The following is a 21,247-nucleotide window of genomic DNA, read 5'->3' as shown; positions in this document are numbered from 1 at the left end:
ACGGCACCGATTAAAGAACACAAAGCAAACGGCTGCAATTACTGCTCAATACAGCAGCGATCACTCCAGTGCAAACCACAGGAGGAGGAATGCTTCGCATGGTTGTCCGGAGAAACCGAACACCTGATGGGTTTTTAAAGGACCACCAGCACCGCAGGCCGTCCTCTGTGAACGATCAGCAGCCTGGAGGTCAGACATGGACTCTGTCAGCTATCTGTGGGAGCAGCATCAGTTTTTACTGCACCAGTGTTTTTCACTCCCATTCGCATTTCTATTTTATTTTCTTGTCAAGCGGGGGCATTTATCCATGACGCTCAGGTACGTCTCATTACAAGTGATGCATCAATAACCTGGATGATGTCTAAATAGCATTTTTGTTCAGAACACAATTTCTAATATCCGTCACATAATGCAGAAAACATGTGATGACATTTGATGTGGTTTGTGCTGCAAGAGAAGTGCAGTATTTTTGAAGCAAATTAATCACTGGAAACATTTTCTGATGCTAAATACATGAGAAATGCACTAATTGTACGTGATCACATGTTGAACTGGATTATTCCAACAAACCTCTCAAAGAATGCTCTTTTATTGAATAGAAAAAGTTGAAACTAAACTAAAGAAAAAGTGTGCTTTACACCTCATGCTAAGCAGGTGAATGGTGGAATCTGTTGCACGGCTTGAACTGCCTCATGCAGTCATGCATGATCAGTGTCAATCATGAATCCAAAATGTACATATAATCAGAGATGTGCTCACTGACTTTCAAATGTTAACACAGACGGAAATGAATATAAATAATGTTCAGTGATTATATAGATCTGCTTCCTACCTCCGTACATCATCGTTAATGTAAGTCTGAGCTCCTCATATACAGTCATCATCACAGTCACCATTCAGGTTTGGAGCACTCTAGCAGTAAAGTGGATCTTGTGCCTTCAGGTACCTGCTTGTTGCTGTTGGAGGCTCTGTCCTGGCGGTGGTGACGATGGGCCTCTACAGCTCCCTCCTCTTCACCTCCGCCTTTGTCTTCACTCTGCTCGTCTCCTGCGTGGATCCGGCCGACATTCACACCTGTTCCTTCATCATCCAGATGTGTTGGCAGACACTGTGGCACCTGCGCTTACAGCTCCAGGAATGCTACCAGGAGCCAGTCTGCTTCAGGTACAGCTCAGCAACAGGAATGCTTTAAGAAGTCTGAACAAAAGTATCAAAACCAGCAATAAATGGTGATCATTCTTTAAGAAAAGATCACGTTCTTCACTCATCAGTGGCACAGATTATTGAAATGGGAGAAATGCTGCTCTGTTGCAGGGACACTTTAGTTTTTAGCCACCAGACCTGCACAATTTATTGCAAAAATGATCATTACCAAGTATCAAGACTGACTGAACTGTGATAAATGATGTTTCCATGTGCTTTCATTCTCTGCCAGTTCACAATGACAGGATTTTAATATGAAAAGGGAATATAATGCTGTTATTCAGTAGTAGAAATCTGGAAGCACAAAACATCGTCTACTCAAGTGTTTGTATTGTAAATCATATTTTTCCACAATATCTGTTAACCTTTTTGCATATTGCAGGTGGAACTGACATCAATACTACTTTGTTTCTGTTCATTTTTTAAGCAAATAATTCCCTGACATAATTTTCTTTCACAGAGTTGTGGGAAATGTGTTTCAACAACTGTGTGTATTTCAACACTGTATTCAAGTCTGTGTCAACTAAAAACAAATAGGGTTAGTCAAAGTCAGCGGCACTGATGCACTGCAATAGCATGGATGATTAAAGAAATAACAGGCAGCCTTTAAACAAATGATTAAATAAGTGTTGCATCTGTCCTGGAGGCTTGTTGAGCCACATCAGATGAATGGATTCCAGTGACTCTCTGCTCCTCCAGGTTCTTTGCGGCCTTGTCGTCGCTCATGCTGCTCACTCAGAGGATCACCTCAGTGTCCATGGACATCCAGGAGAATCAGGTCATGTCAATGCGCGGCGCCTCCTTCAGTGGAGGAAAGCCTCCTGTGACGCTGCTCCCTCTCATCAGCTACCTGCTCAGTTTCACCACCCTGCTGGGCGGCCCTCTGTGCTCCTACGGCCACTTTGTGTCGGTGATGGAGGGAGTCCGCTCTCCTCCGAGCCCGCTGAGGGTGGTGCTGCTGAAGCTGGCGCAGGTGGCGGTGCTGGAGTCTGTTCGGTCCTGTCTCTGGTACTTCGTGAACATCAGTGATGTTGAATCTGGCGTCCTGGAAGGCGCGTTTCTGCTGTGGAGTCTCGCACTGGGGTTTAGGATCCGGTATTACTCCCACTGGAAGGTGAGCGAATGCCTCAATAACGCGGCAGGGTTTGGTTTTTGGGAGGACCCATCTGGAGGACACTCCCAGACGTGGAGTGGACTGTGTGACGGAGACTTCTGGACGACCGAGGCCTCGAGCAGCATGTCAGAGTTCTCCCGCCGATGGAACCTCACCACAGCTCTGTGGCTGCGCAGGCTGGTTTACATCAGGTGCAGTCACTTCCCTCTACTCACCACTTTTGTGTTTTCCATGTGGTGGCACGGCCTACACCTGGGTCACTGTGTCGGGTTTTCAACCTGGGCTTTTTCAGTCAAAGCAGATCACTGTGTTCACAGGTGTCTGTTGCCACAGCTTTCACCAACATGGAGGAAAGTTTACACTTTATTAGGCTGGGTGAACACTCAGATGCTTCTGACCTGCATTGTTATCACAGTGGAGCTGAGAGACTTGTCTGGTCTCAGACTCTTGTATCAGTCATATATAGCTCTGTTTCCTCTTGCTCACATAATTCTGCTCTTTGTCTCACTGAAGTTTATATGATCACATTATTGTGGGTCACCGAAAGAAAACTGTATTCAGATATGTGTGTGGGGTCAATTCCAACATACATTTGACAATGTAGTATTATACAGTGATCCACATGAAGCTTTAATGAGCATATCTGAGTAGAATCTTTGCAAAAAAACCCATCTTATTTATATTTTCTATAAAAATGATCATATATATTAGAATAAATGCCCTGTGTCACAATTTTAATATTTTCTGAATTCTGTTTTGGTTTCATCTGTCCTTCTTCGTAATCGTTACTGACTTTTAGAAATGTTCTGGTTGCTTTTGTTCTTCCTACCTCCTTGAATCATCTTGTTGCTTAAATATGCTACACAAATACATTTTTCATTCATCACAATTTACTGAAAAATTGGGAGGAAAAAAAATCAGTTTAAACAACTTGTCATTCCCTTTTCTCAACATCTGAGTCTTGGTACACTTTCTATAGAAGATAGGTGCAGAAAAATACTGTGAATAGGTGGATGACCAATACAGTTTCATTGATCAGGTCCCTGAAGAGCCACATCGGCGCATCGCCCCCTGGTGGCCAAAAACAGCACAAACTGCGGGGTGTTCATGAAGGGGAATTGCATCAGAATTTAATTTTTTCAATAAACAACTTTCCATCCAATAATTGAGTTCTTTAAAAATAACCAACACAGGGTATTTCCTCATGTTGAACAGTGGCTATCTCTTAATTCTTCTTCATTTTGCAGCAAAACCTCTCTTCTCGTTTTCCACAAATTGCCTGTGACAATCCCTAAAAATAGCAACAGTCCAAGATTCCTGTTCGACACAAATTTCTTCCAGCAGTCCTCCGGTTTGTTGATGTCAAGTGTGTAAATCTACGAGAGAGGAAAGCAAACATTGTGTATTATAACTTGACGTATCTCATTGATAACAGTGGTTTTCAAAATGTGTGTGTCTGCGGAGTTGCAGAGGTCACAGGTCAGGCACAGGAACAACTGGTATACAAGGTTCGTTATGCTTTACTGGCTCAATTCTTCTTTGAATTTATATGTACAAATCAACATTTTGAAAAAATTGTCTAACAAGATTAGATAGCTGTAGACGACATATAAAGACTTATTAAAAGCATCTAACTAGCACGAGAAGAATTGTTGTTTTTATTGCCTCTGGAGCTGGTATTAATACACTATATTGCCAAAAAGTATTTGCTCAGCAATCCAAATCACTGAATTCAGGTGCTCCAATCGCAGGTGCATAAAATTAAGCACCCAGTCAACAGCTGCTGACCTCCAAGCTCCACAGGACCTCCAGATGAGCTCCAGAACAAACTGCCACTGGAGTCTAGGAGACTGAATTTGGGAGGACGCAAATACTTCTGGCAAGAGAGTGCATCTCATAACGTGAAAATGATTAGGAAGTAGTAAAATCACATCAAAAAACACACGTTCATTCCTCACCTGGTGCGCCACATGAGCAGCAACGGTGGTCAGGACTGCGTAGTACGGGAGCGTCTGTTCAGCGTTAACGCCCGCTACAACCAGCCCCGACATCATGGCCACAGCAAAACCGCTCAGCCACGGTTTGGTTTGGTCCTGGAGCTTCAGCGCAGTCGATTTCACGCCCACCTTGATGTCATCCTCCTTGTCCTTGTTTAAAAGGAAAGATACAAAGAAAATGTTGTTTATTCATGCAAGCCATTCATATTTTTTGTTCCGCTCCACTGATCTTCAGATTTTTTTGGATAAACACCTGTGTGTCAAGAAATAAAAGTTCATTCACTGAAATGCTGACACTTTTCAAGTAAATGGTAATTCACGGGAGTTATTTCTGGAGTCACTGTGTTTCACCTGATGAGCATATATTGTGTCGTAAATCAGCGTCCACATCACTCCTGAGAAATACAGCGGGAGGCACACGGACCAATCGCAGGAGCCCTGAACAGCCGCCCAGCCCAGCAGAGCGCCCCAGTTAAACGTGAGCCCTGAAACAAAGAGAGCAAAACCACTGAAGAACTCCATCTTCACAGGTGGTGGGAGACACTAGTTTCATATGAGGGTGAGCGGGCTTTACCCAGAACAAACTGCGGCCAGTAAGTGATCCTCTTCATGAGCGGATAGGAGATGACGAGAGATAAGGACGCAGCACCCAGAGCTATGCTGTCAGTCACCATGAAAATCAAACCCTTTGTGTCAGTTTCGATCAGATACCAACAGTTTAGAAAAATACACGAGAACAACAAATGTAAGTATGATTATTATTAGTGTCACCAGCTGGAACATCCTAGTAACAAAACACAAGATTCAATATTTTTAAGTGACTCTAAATTCACAAAACTTGAAGTTTTCTGCAGAGAAATCGGAATTCTGTTTCATTATAAGCTATATGTTGTATGTTGCGTTGTTTTCTAATGAAATAACTTTGAATTAAAGCTAAAAAAAAAAAAATTAATCCACATACCTGTAATAGTTGAGGCACAAAAGAACCCCAAGAGCGAGGGACAGCTGTCCGCCCAGGAAGACAAGTGCCTGGAATCGAGAGATCTCTCCGGACGCAATGGGCCGGGAGGCCGTCCTGGACACCTGCAAGAAAACATCATCTGTCTCAACCAATCAGAGCTGAGGACAACATCAACATCAGAAATCTGTTCTCTTTTCCTGTCGTACAACACAAACTTCAATGCTTCTGACTCAGCACAGATGAATGGATGTGATGTTGTGGGTGAAGTATCTCCACAGTGACATGAAAGTCAGACTCACAAACCTTTCTGTCAAAGTCTTTGTCCCACATGTCGTTGATCGTGCAGCCGGCCCCCCTCATTAGCAGAGCCCCGGTACCGAACAGAGTGAGCATGCCCAGATCGGGCAGGCAGCCGGGGTCGCCTGCCAGAGCGATGCTCCATGTGCAGGGGAGGTACAGAAGCCATGTTCCTGCAGCACAGGTCAAAGGGTCCAGTCAGAGGGTTGATCATAGAAACACAAAGCTGCTGCACAGTTAAGGGGAAACTGGACAGATTTGGCTGGAGACGACTGAACAGCAAAGTCTGGACACGAACCATTAAGTAACAGTCCTGATACATCACCTTTGGCAGCATCCCGCCACTCAGTTTTTGTTATTCTGGACAAGTTATTCTAATATTCAGATTTGGCAAAACTGGTTTAGTTGTACAGCTGGAGTAAAGTATTCAATATATGGCATGATAATATTCAGTGAAAACTTGAACTGCATGAACTTTAAAAGTTAATTAAATGGCAATTTATCCTACAAGTTTTATATCAGCAACATTGTCAGCCACACCGTGGTTTCAGTCTGGGTGAGGAAACACCGCTGAGCTTTTCCTTGGTGAAAATTAGTTTAAAAGGAACAAATTGAAACAGCAAAACATTCCAGCTTTAGCAGTGTAAAGTTTGAATGAATGAATGAATGAATGAATGGGAACACGTGAGAAAACCGTCTTTAAAATTCACAGAACCTGTCATAAATATCCTGAAATATCTAAAAAAAAAAAGAAGAAGTTATATATAAACATTGGAAGGTTCAGTATTTGTGGTGTAAACCTTCCTGTGACTTGGACTCTATGAAAACTAATCTGTCAGTCTATATATGCACATACAGTTTGCCACCATATGTTATCACATATGAAAATATAAACATAAATACAAAAACATCAGTCATCAACTTTGCCATCAATACTTTAGTGACTTCATCCTGCAGCAACGAACACTTTACTTTCCTCACTTCGACTTAGTACTACTTCAAAGCCTAACAGTGAACAGCACCAAGGAGTTATTAATTTACTTTACACTCTGAAATAAAACAAATATAGTTTGCTTGATGATGACACCTCAAACATCAGTTCACTTTCCATACAGTCTGAATCAAATTAGCAATGATGTGATTATAATAAAGGATTCCAAACATATGTATTCAATCATTAAACCAGTCGGGCCGTCAAAACAGACCAGAAACAAGATCACGATGTCGACCATCCAGTGTGAACATGTGTAATGGTGTAATGGGTCAGCTGTGCAGAACACCTCATCTGTGATCAATGACCACACTGCATTCAGATATGATAGGCTGGACATTTCTTTGCTGTTTCAACAGAGATCTTTACTGAGACACTTCTTCCTTTACACATTCAGCCAAACAACTTCTGGTTGAAAAAACCTCTTATTCACAAGCTGGATGTTATTTATCATGTTGCTATCCGCTTTGTAGCTGGACTACCGTTTAACACTCACCATTACTGCCTGTATTTCCTGATAACCTGGCCGTCTTTTCATGCATGCAGACCAGCACACTGGTTTCCCTTCCACATATAAAACTCTTGTTGGTAAAAATCCTCTGCAGCTAAAGTCCCTCCTCAATATTCGCAACACAAATCGTGGTCTGCGTTCTGGTAGATTCCTCAGTCTGGTCATAACCAAATACTGGTCGCTCTTCATTTCAGTTTTCTGCTTTATTATAACTGATAAGCACCTAGAACATATCTTAAAGCTTCTACATTTATTCTGCTCTCCACTTTAAGAAATACCATAACACCAATAATGATTTATCTCTGGACTGATTTTACCTTGGGTCGATTTGTTTCTGTATATCACTGTAAACACTCCTTCCTCACTTTAGAGATTCTGTGACACTCTTTTTTTATTCAATGTTATGTTTGTATGTATGTATTTGTTTCTTCTTTCTTTATCTTGCCTTATTGTTCCCTTTTGGCCAAGTTGCCATTGTAAATGAGAAATGGTTCTCAATGAAACTATATGGTAAAATAAAGACAAAATAAATCAATGAATAAATGGAAAATACAGACCAATGGGTTTATCCAGCCTCATCAGTCGGAGGTATGGTTGAACGTGAACTGGTGCTGAGTTCACAATAGCAGCAGCTGACAAACTGAAAGATCTTCTCCCACTGTGCTCTCTGATGGATGGATGGATGGCACTGCAGTGGTGAAAAGTCCTGGATTCTGAGCAGCCTTTAGTCCTGGTCCGTTTCTTTTGAAGGCAGCTGTGTGACAGGCTGGAAAGGCTGGAGATACAAGAGTAACCACCTCCACGATGAATCCTCCTCACAGTGCCCATAGTCAGTAGGCTGCTCAGCTTGGCTCGAAGCATTGTGCCTCTCTGAGGTCAGATGAGCTCTGTTTTACCATTCGATGAGTGGCTCCTGGACACAAAGAAACACACACTGGTGGACACAATAGCTTATCCACAGAGCGACACTGATTTGCTACAGTGGCCTTTTCTTTTGTTTTTGCACAGAATGAGCTGCACAAAGACCGAGATGAGCTACAATCCAACAAATATCTGTGTTATCAGTCAACGAATATATAAAAACCGACATGTCGCCGCTTGAATCGTTCATTTGACATATAATAACTTCTGAAACAAAAGTAATGACTTCAACTCGCTGCCTTACGTTTTCATTATAACTGTATAAAACAGCACAAAAACCAACTTACAATGTTCGTCACAGTGAAGAAATGTAGGTTTATAAGACGAAACATCTGTCATGCGGCTGTCAGGTCATTCCTTTGCGTTCTTCCTTGTTATGGTACGTCCCCTATTGTCGCACGACAAGAAACATTAATCCCGGAACCTACTTTGAAATCCACTCTTTGAATTAATACAGTACTTTACCTGCAAAAAACAATACTCATTTTATTGTTATTTCTAAGCTAATTTATAACGAAGATTTAGTTTATGATTATGAGTTCATTCTAGATGTCAAAACAAAGATTCAAAAATAAAAAATATAGATATGTACAAAAAGAAAAAAAATATTCATACTAATTTGAATACATTGAATGTATCTATATCTATATCTATATCTATATCTATATCTATATCTATATCTATATCTATATCTATATCTATATCTATATCTACCCAGATGATGTGTGCAGAAAAGAGTCATGGAAAAAAAAGAAATTACCCGGATGAAAGTGGCATTCTGAACCACATACTTATTCTATTATTTTTACGTGCAATAACTCTAATATGTCATACTCTAATTATATTAAACTTCAAGGATTAATTTACGTTTTGAAAATGATGTTTTTAAAAGTTCGATGTTACTTTGAAAAGGTAAAGTTACAAAACATGCTGCTTCCGACATTGTTGTCATTTGGACAAGTTATAAAAGAAAGGCACCTTAAAACGCCCATCAATTTATTAAAACGTCACTACGGGTGTATATTTTTTGTTTTTAGTAACTACACAAATTAAAAATAAGAATAAAAATAAAACTTTGATCTGAAACACAGCCTGAGTTTGTTTACTGTGAAAGGCCGGGCACTCCGGGCGGAAGTGCAGTTTGACTCTGGCGTGTGAACCCACGAGCTTTTTTTTTGTGCCCGGGCGGAAGGAGAAGTCGTACAGAGTGGTACTCGCGGGAAAAATGGCGGAAATGTGTGGTTACCTCCGTTTCCTCACGTTATCAACAACAAGTGAAATGTTTGTCCTGTGAGCGTGGGATCGAGTTCATCTGCACGCGTGAGTACAGAATCCGCACCCACAGATCATCTACCCGCGTTACATTGCCCCACTTTTTCTTCTCTATCGTAATAAGAGTTAGTTTACTGAGCTGACTGCAGGTCTCCTGTGCTCTGATCGCAAAGTTTAACACCGAGGAGGAGTGCTTTTTTTTCCCTTTCCCCTTCGCTGTCTTTCACAAGTGCTCTCGCTTCAAGTTATTTGACAATTCTAACGACGTTTTAACTTTTTGCGTGAAGTAAAAACTGGTCCCCTCCGTCATTTAGGTGCTGGACAGTTCAGATTTTGCATGTAAATCTCAAGAGAAGAATGCAACATGCAAAACGGTATGTATCAACCACGATAGTCACTTGAGTCAGGTGATCAGATCGAGTATTTATTGCCACGTCTTTATTTACTTCTGCAGATTCAGTGCGATTTTCCACCTCTGGCCTCGTCAATCAAAGCAACAGTCCAGTGTCTCCTTCAAAGTTGTTCCAGTGTCGCCACTGCCCTCTCATCCTCAAATCCAAGGTTTACCTGTTCGATCACCTCAACAAGGTCCACGGCTTGGACGTTGATGCTGCTCTCAGAAATTCAGGTTTAAAATCCAGCAATTTCACCATTTCTGGAAGTAACTTGAAATGCCAACACTGTGATTTTGTAGCGTGTAGTGCGGATGTTGTAAATGATCACCTGAGGAAATGTCAGAAGAAATCAGAGGTGCCCAATATTTTGGGATCCCACACCAGTGATGAAAAATTGTGCACTAAAATAACGGACGAGTCAGCGAATGAGGAACATGCAAAGACAAAGAATTCCTCAGGTGTATCACCCGTTTCAAAGCGTAAATCCACATCTAATTCATCAAAACATTTAAAAGTATACACTAAGCCAATGCAAACCATAACAAAGTTCTTTGTGACGACATCTAAATCCACCAGGAAGTCCGCTAACACTGACGACACCAAGTCAACACTGATTCTGCAAGAGAAGTCCTCAAGCTCCAACCCAAGCAGTAATGGTGTGTTGCAGGTCAATGCAAAGTCTTCGATTGACATAAACACAGTTTCTCCTCACAGCTCTTTGCAAAATGATTCACTTTGGACTGCTACACTCAACAAACCAAAGACTAAGAAAGAATCTGAAGAAGAGCTGCCAAACAGTGTTGGCAAGAGGACCAGTAGTGACGCTTCAGGAGGTGGTTCTGTTAAAAAAGCTAAACTTACCACAGAGGATACAACTCCTACACAGAACGAAGATACAAGTGAGAGCAAAACATGCAACAGCCGCGACTTTTCATTTGAACTAAGCGAAGATGAAAGTGAAAAGAAGGGAAATCCTGCTAATGCGGACTCAACGGTTCATTTTTGTAAGCACTGTGACTACAGTGATGTGGGCATCAGAGGCATGTCAAACCATTATAAGAGCAACCACCCCTACGTCAGATACAATTCCATATACATTCAGGACCCCAGTGATGAGAGTGCTATGTTCCGGTGCATGGAGTGTCCAGTGGAGTTTCTTAGCACAACTCTCCTCAAGAGGCACTACAAGGAGAAGCATCCAGATGCCCCAAACGTATTTACAAAAAAGACAAGTGAGCTGAATTTGGCATTCAAATGTTTTCTCTGCAAATTTACCACCAGTGCATTAAAAAATCTGAAAGAACATCACGACAGAAAGCACCCAAATCACGTAGTGGGCAATTCCCTGTCCTACTGCCGATATACTGTGACAGGATGCACAGAGATGTCATCTCAGCTGAGTAAGCAAAAAAACCCCAAGGCAGAAAAACTGTCCCCTCAGAATGGCTCCTCGTCACATTTAAAAGTCAAAAGTACACCTTTATCTCAGCAACCCACCTCCAAAGGAAAGGGCGTCTTCTTGTTCAAATGCAACAACTGCACCTTTAGTCACAAGTCAGTGGTTGTCATGCATGTTCACTATGAAAAAAGCCACCCTGAAAAAGACATGACTATTGATAAAATCAAACAACTGGCTCGTTTTACACCACAGGCAACACAGCCGATGCATGAAAAGTCTGCAAACTCCGAGACGGCTTTAGAAGAGTCCACACCTTTTAGGAGTCCCTCAAATCCCTCAAAGAAACACAAAACTGAGCTGTCATCTCAAAAGCACATCAGATTGTCATTCAACACTTGTCAGAGAAAGTCAAAGTCTCCAGGTGATGACATGGGGAAATCTTTGAAGAAGAAGAAGAAGCAGTCTATCAAGCAAGATACTAAAATCACTCTAGATGAACACAATTTGCCTTCCCAAAGTATTCAGACTTTTTACTGCCCTATCTGCCCTTACGAAAGTAACAATTTGAAAAGTGTTGTTGGCCATCAAAATGCAAAACATTTCAGGGATGCAGTTGCCAGTTCTGATGCTATCTGTGAGTACAGCGCTGAGATGCAGAAAAAGAAAGCTGAAAGTAAAGCCGAGACGTCAGAAATCATTCCATCCCCCCGTTCTGAAACTGACGAACAGGTTGTGGGATGGTGTGAAGCAGATGACACTGCAGCTGCTAACCAGTTCGAGGATCACGCTTATGCAGATCCAGAAAAATTGTTTTATTGCTCACAGTGCAACTATGCAAATCCTTTGGTGAAAGGAATCCTGAATCATCAGGTCAGATTGCATGTGGGGTGTGTTACGACCATGGAAAGCATCATCCAATATACAGCGTTGGTTCGCAAGGAAATTCAGAGAACAAAATCTCAACCGAAGGAGCTCCCCTTTTCTACCCAGCTACCTTTTCCGCTCATCCGTAAAAGCGACAGATATAAGTTGTTTTGCCACTTATGCAACTACAGACATGTTGGTATGACCCAAGTCATCAGACATTACAGCAAAGTGCATCGAGGATACGGGAATCGTACCCAGGTCAAAATGTACACGTCTATGGTTCTCAGACAGGCAGGAAAATCCTTTGTGAAAGCAACAGTACACAAAGAAATCAGTGAGGGATCTCTGAAGAAAGCCAGAATGGAAAAAGAAGCCAAACTTCCCAAGACCTCATCAGGTAAATCTCCACCGCAGAGAATGCTGTCGTGTTCTAAGTGTTCATACAGTGCACAGTATGTCTATCTTTTGAGGAGGCACTTAGCTAAAGCTCACGATGAAAAGCATCTGGTTTCAGAGATCTTGAATATGTGTTTTAAACAGGGAGCATTACAGTCAGGCTATCACTGCGAGCTCTGTCTTTTCACCCACGAAAATGGACCGGTCCTCTTTAAGCACTACCGCGAACAACACCCGGATCGAAAGTTAAGCCTCAACTACGTGTTGACTCAGTTACGCATCGGTCCTCCGACGTCAGCCCGCGAAAACAAGAAACCTGAAGTGGCGAACACCGACGTCGCCAGTGATGCTGACAGTGATGGCAGTTCACCATCAGAACAAACTGAGACAAAGACATTTCCCTGTAGCGAATGTTCTTTTCAAGGTAGTTCATTGTCAAGTGTCATCCAACATTTCCGTACGGATCATCCCTGGACTGACAGACGCAGCCAGGCGGAAGTCAGTGAATCACATCCGCCCTTTGATTCTTTTCAAGAACCACTTGATTGTGAAAGATTGATTGATGAAGGCGAAGAAGAGGATGAAGAAGAAGGAGAAGGAGAAGGATCGTCTTCCAGGGTGTTCAAATGCCCTTTTTGCCCCGCGGTGCTCAACACTCACCATGGCCTCAACACCCACTGTGGATTGAAACACCAGAAAGATTTGAATAATGCTGTAGAGTCAACAAAAAAAGTCAAAACACGCATGCGTGTGTTCAAATGTCAGCACTGTGCGTACGTCAACACAATGCACCAAGGAGCCGTGTCGCACATCCAGAGAAAGCATTCTGACCAGACGGCCAGTCCAAGCAGTCTTCACGCGGATTTGACAAAGTTGCAAAGCTTGGATATGTTAAAAAGACATCCGAGTGGGATGTTGAAATTCAGTGCGTACATGTGCATGACCTGCTCTCTACTCTGTAGAACCGCGACGAGGCTAGAGAGGCATGTGCAGGAGCACTGCGGGACCGCCGTGGACACTGCTCAGAGCAGCCTCAAAGCAGCTTCCAAGCCACCAATCAAATGTAAGATACTGCTGCCTAAAGTCCATGCCCAGAAATTAAAAATATCAAAGGCCTTTTTAAGTAAGAAAGTGCATTCGGTGGTAAGGTGCCAGCACTGCCCTTACATCTGCACCACGAGTATCAAACTGAAGCAACACGTGCGCGTTCAGCACAACAACAAGTATGCCATTTCAAACGGTTCCCTGCACCGGTGCGTCCTCTGTTCCAAAAAGTACTTCACGAGGAAAAATCTGGCTGGTCACTATGTCATGAAACACGGGAAGGACGCTTACTTGACACACTTTGTTCCAGTCTACATGCAACCAAAGCAGAAGCACTCTGAATCGAGCACATCGACAGAGGAAGGACAATTACAGGTCTACAAGTGCCTGGTCTGTTCGTATGTGAATCTCAGCCCTCATGGAACGCTCACCCACTGCCAGATGAAGCATCCCAAGGTCACCGTCAAGGCAGATATGCTTCAAACAGATAAAATCCCACTGAGTAGCATGGGCAGTAGAAACGGGAAATATTCCAAACAGGGAGGGTACAGATGTAAAAAATGTCCACAGATTTCTACTTCATCAGCAAAATATAAACTCCACTGCCAGAATCACTGCAGAGGAGCTTTGGAGCGTCCGGACAAACCTAAAAACGGGGCTCCTCTCAAGTTTCAGAGCTCAACGGCTTTGGGAGTTGATATAAAAGATGAAATGTCCCAAGTTGAAGTCGGCGCTCTGCAGAATCCCCCCTCGGGCGCTTGTGAAACGAACTCACCAGAGTCTCAGGCAACGCAGACCAAGTCAAAAATCTTTGCGTGCCACATGTGCAGCTACAGAGGATCATACAGGAGATACCTGTATGCTCACTACAAACACTTTCACAAACTGGAAACGGACGTTGTCCTGAAGCTGCTCCAGAAGTACAACAAGCAAAAATTGCTTGAGACCTCTGTAAAGTTTGAGTCACTGAAATGTGAGGACTCGGAACCTGAGGAAGTCTCTCACGATAAATGTGTAAAGTGTCCAGACTTGAGGTTTGACACGCCTTCGCTGCTTCTTGAACACTACTGTGCTGTCCACCGCTCAGATGTCAAAATGGACTTCGATGTGATTTCAACTGGAGAGAAGAAGAAAAGCACAGGGCTTTACACATGCAACCACTGCGTTAGACAGCTAAACGGCATCAGAAAGCTCAGCATTCACATGAATAACCACAGAAAAGTGAAGAAAGAGGAGGCAAAGAGACGGGCATCTCTCCAGCAGTCTGCACCAGATCCCAGTTCTGTTGAGGTACGCCAACACAAATTTGACTTTAATTTATTACCTTTTTGGGGGAGGGGGAAAAAAAAATTAACACCACTTCTGTTTTGTTTTCAGCCTGCTGTGGAAAATGAACTTCCTGGATTAGAGTCTGTGGAGCAGTCAACACAGAAAAGCGCGACGCCAGTCCACTTGGCCGGTTTGCCGGCCAGTCCGGTCAAGTCTTCTTCAGGAGTGGACGACATGAAGCAGTCGGAGAACAGGAACAAGAGACACGCCTGTAAGCAGTGCGGCCGCTCCTTCATGTCCCCGAAGGTTCTGCTTTCGCATGAGCGAAGTCATTCCACCGTGGCGGCGATCAAGAACTTTGGCAACCTGTTCAAAACGACGCTGGACAGCAGGTAAGAGAGTTTGGTTTTTACTGCAGAGGTTTACATTTGCGAAGAATATTCAATTGGTGCACGGATCGGCATGCTGGACTCTCAGCGTTTTGCTGTTTTGATCAGTTTCTCTTTCATTCTTTCCTCAGCTTTTCCAAATACATCATCTACAAGTCAGGCCACACGAGGCCTTTTGCCTGCAGCATCTGTACCTACAGAACCACCGTGCTGGGCCTGTGGTGGAGCCACTTTCAGAAAGCGCATCGAGGTGAGAACATGTTTGACACATACTGTACCTGCAAACATTTAGAGACGCAGCTTTGAGGAGGCTGACATGGAGTTTACATCACCAACTTGTGCTTAACACATTATTCATGAATGAATTGTTTATTTGTGGTCATAATTCAACATGTAGAAACTATAAACACCTTTGACTTAAAATGACCAAAAAAAAAAGCCTGAAGCCAGTGGCTGATTCCTGCCTCTCCTATAAATTCAGTGTAAGTAGCTGGAATATGAACAACTTACAAACAAGCATTCCTTTTCTCTCATCGGTCTGAACTGTAACCTTTTATTTGTATTTACAGCTTGTTTGAAAGTTAACTGTGATCAGCTGAGACTTTAGCTCCTGCAACAGAAACACATCTATCTTATACATCAAATCTCACTTGATGTGCTTCAATAATAAACAGCCCTCCTGAATTATATTAGCCTTCTCTCAGTTTAAAAAAAAAACTTTTGAATAGAAACAGGAAGGCTTTCATCCTGAAGCCAGTATATTTTTTTTCTCTATTCAGAATAGATACTAAAACAGAAGTAGGAGCTGTTCATGTCTCTGTCAGGTTCTCTGGATTATTAACGTTTGTAGTGCTTTGTTCTCTTTCACATGCTCCTGAATGCCCAGATGTAATTCTGGTCCAGAATAAGGCCGTCCACAGTGTGGAGGCTGGCGAGGAGAGCGTTGAGACGATGGACACGGAGCCTCCAGAGCTACTGAAGCAAACCGACAGCTGGACTGATCCTGGTGACAAACCTGCAGCGGCCGAAAGCAAGTGTCCCGGTTTTACTTGTAGAAGTTCTCCGAACAATCTCCGTTTCAAAAGAAGCCACTTGAACAAAGCGTTTGTTCCCCTCTGACAGATTCGCTGTACTTGGAGCATCCGGACGTGAGGCGGCAGCTCAACCACTACAACCTGATGGCACAGAGGAAGGCTGAAGCGCAGGAGCAGGAGTCCAGGCTGTGCACGGACAGCCTGCTCCGCTGTGAGCTGTGCAGCTTCAACACTGAGCACCTGTCCAGCATCCGGCGGCACTACATGAACCGCCACGGGAAGAAGATGACCCGGTGTAAACAGTGCGACTTCTTCTCCGAGTCGAGGTGAGCTGAGCGCTCAGTTTTAGACTCTCATACTCTCTGCAGGTGTTTGTCACGTTCTGTATTTTTTGCCGATTCCTTCAGAAAGGTGCTGGAGATGCACGTGGCGATGAGCCACTCAACCTGCCAGTCTGTACCGACTCACCAGAAGGACCTCTGCTGCCCGTTCTGCCTCTACCAGACCAAGAACAAGAACAACATGATCGACCACATCGACCTGCACCGCGGTCCGTCCTCCGCCTCCTGTCTGCTGCTCTTCACCGCCTCTGCCGCTTCGTGCTCAGCCTGCCCGCCTCTTCATGTGTTTTGCGCAGATAACCGCGTCGCGCCGATAGAAGTCCGCCGGCCGGAGCTCTCCCGTTACCTCCGCGGCGTCGTCTTCCGCTGTCACAAGTGCACCTTCATGAGCGGCAGCGCCGAGAACCTGCGGCTGCACATGGCGAGGCACGACGACGTCCGGCCCTACAAGTGCCGGCTCTGCTTCTTCGACTGCACTCAGCTGAGCGACCTGGAGGCACACCTGAGCGATAAGCATCAGGTGAGGATGTGCTTCTCAGCTCTTCAGTGAGTCACTGGAATCCCTCAAGCCCAAGAAAAATGCTCTCATTATGTGTAGAATTCGGAAAACAGTAGATTAAAACCAAGGTTTAATCTACTCTCTGTGAAACTGAAATTGTGCCCAAACAAACATATTCCTTCACATTTGTGATATAGGATTAAAAAAATACCACCAACATATGTGAGGAACATAATCAACCATCTTTTACTTAAAACAAGTTGAGAAAAATCATGTTGGTGTGCTGTGATGAGTCTCTGTCCCTCAGTGGTTTATGATTTATTTCCTCTCTTTTGGACAGGTCATGAGAAATCATGAACTTGTGGGCCAGGTGAGCCTCGATCAGCTCGAGGCGAGATCCGGTCAAAGCGCCGACGCGGAAGACGGACCTCTGTCGAACTCGGAGCTCTGCAGCAATCACAGCGGAGACGAGGAAATGGAGGATCTGCTCACAGACTGCGGTGACGTTCAGCAGGCTGGGAGCCGGAGTCAAGGTCAGGAGGGAGGCGGAGGAAGCCCCGTCGAGGAGATTCTGTTGGACATTCATACTACTGAGCTGCAGAAACATGAGCCGGACCCACAAGCCGGGATCTCCTCCCCCAGAGGACAAAGTTCTGAGGACAGAAACACAAGTCAGCTCTGTGTGAGTCCAGAGAGCGAAGAACGAGACCAGGCAGAACCCCAGGGCAATGAAGACGGGGAAACAGACGGGAGCTCGCCAGCATACTCCAACACTGCCGACGGAGGCGAGAACGCCGAGGCTCAGAGGTCGCTGAACATCGAGGCGAGCGTAGAGGACAACATTCTGAGGAACATCCTGGATCTGGACATGGACAGCAGCGGGTGTCGGACTCACAGGAAGTCCGATCCGGAGAAAGCCGAGCCAGATCCCCGTGTGGGTGATGAACACTGCAGCGTCGCTCAGACCCTGAACTATGCAGCCCCAGCTTTAGCAAAAATGAACGAGACACCAGCAAATGACATCAGGGCTCGAAAGAGTCTGAACAGTAAAGCTCAAACATCTCCGCCCAGTATTTTACCCAAGCAGCCCAGCCTGAGCCTCGAGGAGAGTTTTCAGACTTCCGTGCTGGAAGAGGAGCAGAGTGGGAGGAAGAGCGACGATGTGCCTGATCCCTGCAGAGAAATGCCAGTGCTGGAGAATGAATACCTCAAGGACAAGATCCGCCTCCTGGAATCCAGCGAGGGAGAGAAGGACAGCGATCCTCTGCTGCTGGAGCAGGAAGGAGACGGCAAGATGAGCGATGAAGAAGACGCAAAGTCCTGCCAGGAGCCGGAGACGCCCGACGATGAGCTCCAAGGTAACAATGAACGAATTGAACACTATCTCACAAATCAGTCTGCCGACACTCAGTTTATTTTTTATTTTGCAGGAACAAACTGAATCATGTTTAATTAAGATGCATATAATGTAAATATAAATATTTCATATTATGCACTTTCATTTATGTTATTACATTTGAGCACTGAGCTTGTTTCCGATCTGGGAATGATGGGAGACGGTGGAACCTGGAGTCTGCTCCTTTGTGTCCAGTTTGCTTCCTAAGCAGCTGCGTCTCAACACCCTCTGCTTCTTCACACATTCATCTAGTTATAGTAGGAAACAAAATAGGAAGCTGTGAAACCGTTTTCACTGCAGCTTGTCTGAAAAGTTCACCTCAGCACAGGATTAGCCTTCACTAGTGGCAAACCTCCTTTGAAGCTTTCTTGACTTCTTTACTCAGTGGATTTAGATTTTGATGGCATGCCTGGACTTTAATCTTGTTGTGGAAAGATCTCTTTCCCACCGCCCAACCTTTAAAACTTGTGTCTGCTCATCCTGGAGAGCGAGAGTCATTTCTTCATATTGGAGAATTGAGCGCCTCCTGGATAAATCCGTCTAATCACCTTTGTTTTGTTTTTTGTTTGTTTTTTTCCCCCTCTTGCAGATAAGACCATGCCTGCATACACCTGCGAGCTCTGCGGGAGGAAGCTGGCCAGCAGCTCCGAACTGAAGCTGCACGTCGTGCGTCACGGAATGTGACGCTCCTCCCCGCCGAGGCGACTCTCCTGTGAAGCCCTGAAGACCGTCCACTGTCTTTCAACTGTTACTGGTTACTGTGACTGACCAAGTGTTCTTGTTTTGTAGTTTTTAATATTTTGTAATAAAATCTCTTTACTGTTATGTTCAAAGGAGGATATTTAGGTTTGTTTTTTTTTTCCTGAGGGTTAAGTTCCACCTATAGAGGTTTTGTTTTGGTTTTCTTTCTGAGTTATTACTGTAAAATTAGTCGTTAAACTTCGACCTGTTTTATATTCACCTTAAATGATTATTGAATGTAAAGATGTGAACAAACCTCAACATATGGAAACTGCTGCGTTCAGGTGCTGCTTCAACATGTATTTTGCAGTTTCAAAACAGTACCGTTTACTTTGGTGCCACCTTTCCATAATGGAGTTTTTTGTTCAATGTTTAAGCTATGTTTTAAAGAAGTAAAGAAATTATGATTTAATTACCTTTTTTTTTCTTCCTTCAACACTTGACCAGAAAAATGCAAGTCATTAAAACTCTGCATGTAAAAAAAATGTTGACCTCATAGTGCAGAAAAGCATTGCATGTTAACACTAAAAACTGAATCCAAAATGCAGTAATAAATAGTGTATTCTGAATTTGCAGAATTATTTTAAAATAGCAACATCAAGTCTCTAACAATGTCACAAGTCCTTTCACAACCAACAGTGGTCAATCATATCATTTGGACTATTTCAATTCACACAAAACTGGTTTGGTAATCATTTGCACCGTTAACATTTGGCTTTTCATCCAATGAGTTAGTAGATTAAGGAGTAGCATTTTATCAAATCTGTTCAAATTCATGCCTACAGCCAAGACTAAAATGAATATCTTTGAAAAAATAGCTTTTTTGAAAGGTTTGTGTGTATTTTGCTTATCATAAAGGTATTGCATTTTTACAGTGTTATGAGGCATTATTACATTATTGGGTGCTCCATGTCCATTTATGTGATCATCCCATCCATCATTTACATGACATCAACAGTTTGTCACTAATCTTGTCTAAACAGCGTTGGGAATAATTTAGTAACCTCTTGATGTGTTTTACTTTCGAGAGTAACTCATTACAACACATCAGATGATTTGGGGTCTGCGTGAATCACAAGAAAGGAACACGTGTTTGAAACTGGGAAACTGTTATGTTACATAGTGTATTATATGAAAATTACACAACAGCAAATATTGGTTTTGAATTCTGCTTCATTTCTTCACAAGCTGCTTTAAACAAGCACCCTGGTGAGATCGAACTGTAGGTTTTAATGTAAACATAAAGCAGGCTGCGCGTCATAATTAGACGATCATGTGGATCACAAATGACATTAAAAACAGGATTGGGTATTTGTGTTTTTTTAGATCAAGGGTCACCTACAGCTCATTTAGGCCTTACTGGGACTTGATCTGTTAAAAACTAACCTTAAGAAATAACTTTTTTCCAGGAGGTCATGTAGATTATGAAGTCTTAAAACACCTTTATGCCTTTTTTCATAACTAAAACAATAAGTCACTTTGAAAGAGAAATAAGTACAATTTCAACATGATTCAATTTTTACCGTGCCTACACACTACACAGCAAAAAGGATCAGAAATGACTTGATTTTGTGTGTTGTTTGCCAAATCTGCATAACTATCTGCACTCCTGTGACACTCTGCTGCAGTGTTTCTCTTCAGACTAATATGGACAAAAGCCTGATTCTAGTCAGAAGACAGAATTTCAGTAGCTTGCAACATGCATGCGTTCACAAATCCCCAGTATGGCTTTGATGGTAAAACTTTGACAGTAAATAAAGCAATGATGTCAGTAGTTTTCACTGCTGCATATCTGACCACAGTAAGATCTGTCAGCTCTTTCCGCAGGTCTCCTTTATGTGCAAAGTCCACAACTTTTACGAATGAATTTAAAAAAACTGCAAGCAACAGTAACACTGGACAGAAGTGTTACTGCTTAATGAGATTGGGTCAAGATTCTGCCCACACATGCACTCCAGTTTAATCAGCATTCAATACAAAACATTGCATTCTTCTCACGGATGGTGTGTAGAGCGAATGAAAGACATGTTGTGGTGCTCCTCAATAATTAGAATGTTCTATTGGTGATATTGTAAATATATATATTGAAAAGAAAAAAAAAACAGAATCAGAGATTCATGGAAATATCAGATAAAGTAAGAAAAATACGAGCAGCACCTGAACGCACCGTGGTATGTTCAAGTGCGTTGGTTACGACACTCTGTTGTCAT

The 21,247-nt window shown here is 43.2% G+C and overlaps 3 protein-coding genes across 3 annotated transcripts; 2 read left to right on the top strand and 1 right to left on the bottom strand.

The window, feature by feature from the left end:
• Positions 1 to 259: 259 nt before the first annotated feature.
• LOC115385326 (ghrelin O-acyltransferase-like) lies at positions 260 to 2,839 on the top strand. Its single transcript, XM_030087303.1, has 3 exons — positions 260 to 318; positions 943 to 1,164; positions 1,903 to 2,839. The coding sequence occupies exons 1-3, from the start codon at positions 308 to 310 to the stop codon at positions 2,837 to 2,839; spliced, it is 1,170 nt and encodes a 389-aa protein (XP_029943163.1). The 5' UTR covers positions 260 to 307.
• Positions 2,840 to 3,425: 586 nt separating this feature from the next.
• LOC115385341 (4-hydroxybenzoate polyprenyltransferase, mitochondrial-like) lies at positions 3,426 to 21,245 on the bottom strand. The gene is made up of 9 exons (XM_030087320.1): positions 21,205 to 21,245; positions 8,283 to 8,383; positions 7,632 to 7,987; positions 5,579 to 5,745; positions 5,276 to 5,397; positions 4,889 to 4,974; positions 4,666 to 4,799; positions 4,276 to 4,464; positions 3,426 to 3,693 (listed from the first exon to the last, which is right to left on the bottom strand). Exons 3-9 carry the CDS (start codon positions 7,933 to 7,935, stop codon positions 3,520 to 3,522), a joined length of 1,176 nt encoding a protein of 391 aa, XP_029943180.1. The 5' UTR covers positions 7,936 to 7,987; positions 8,283 to 8,383; positions 21,205 to 21,245; the 3' UTR covers positions 3,426 to 3,519.
• LOC115385339 (zinc finger protein 462-like) lies at positions 9,198 to 19,447 on the top strand. The gene is made up of 11 exons (XM_030087318.1): positions 9,198 to 9,315; positions 9,582 to 9,641; positions 9,722 to 14,658; positions 14,746 to 15,029; positions 15,158 to 15,276; positions 15,913 to 16,056; positions 16,149 to 16,386; positions 16,468 to 16,610; positions 16,698 to 16,921; positions 17,241 to 18,258; positions 18,886 to 19,447. Exons 2-11 carry the CDS (start codon positions 9,632 to 9,634, stop codon positions 18,978 to 18,980), a joined length of 7,212 nt encoding a protein of 2,403 aa, XP_029943178.1. The 5' UTR covers positions 9,198 to 9,315; positions 9,582 to 9,631; the 3' UTR covers positions 18,981 to 19,447.
• Positions 21,246 to 21,247: the final 2 nt, after the last annotated feature.

The sequence above is a fragment of the Salarias fasciatus genome, unplaced genomic scaffold, assembly GCF_902148845.1.
Source record: "Salarias fasciatus unplaced genomic scaffold, fSalaFa1.1, whole genome shotgun sequence".
In the NCBI taxonomy this organism is placed as follows: domain Eukaryota; kingdom Metazoa; phylum Chordata; class Actinopteri; order Blenniiformes; family Blenniidae; genus Salarias; species Salarias fasciatus.
This window is presented reverse-complemented; position numbering and strand designations above follow the sequence as displayed.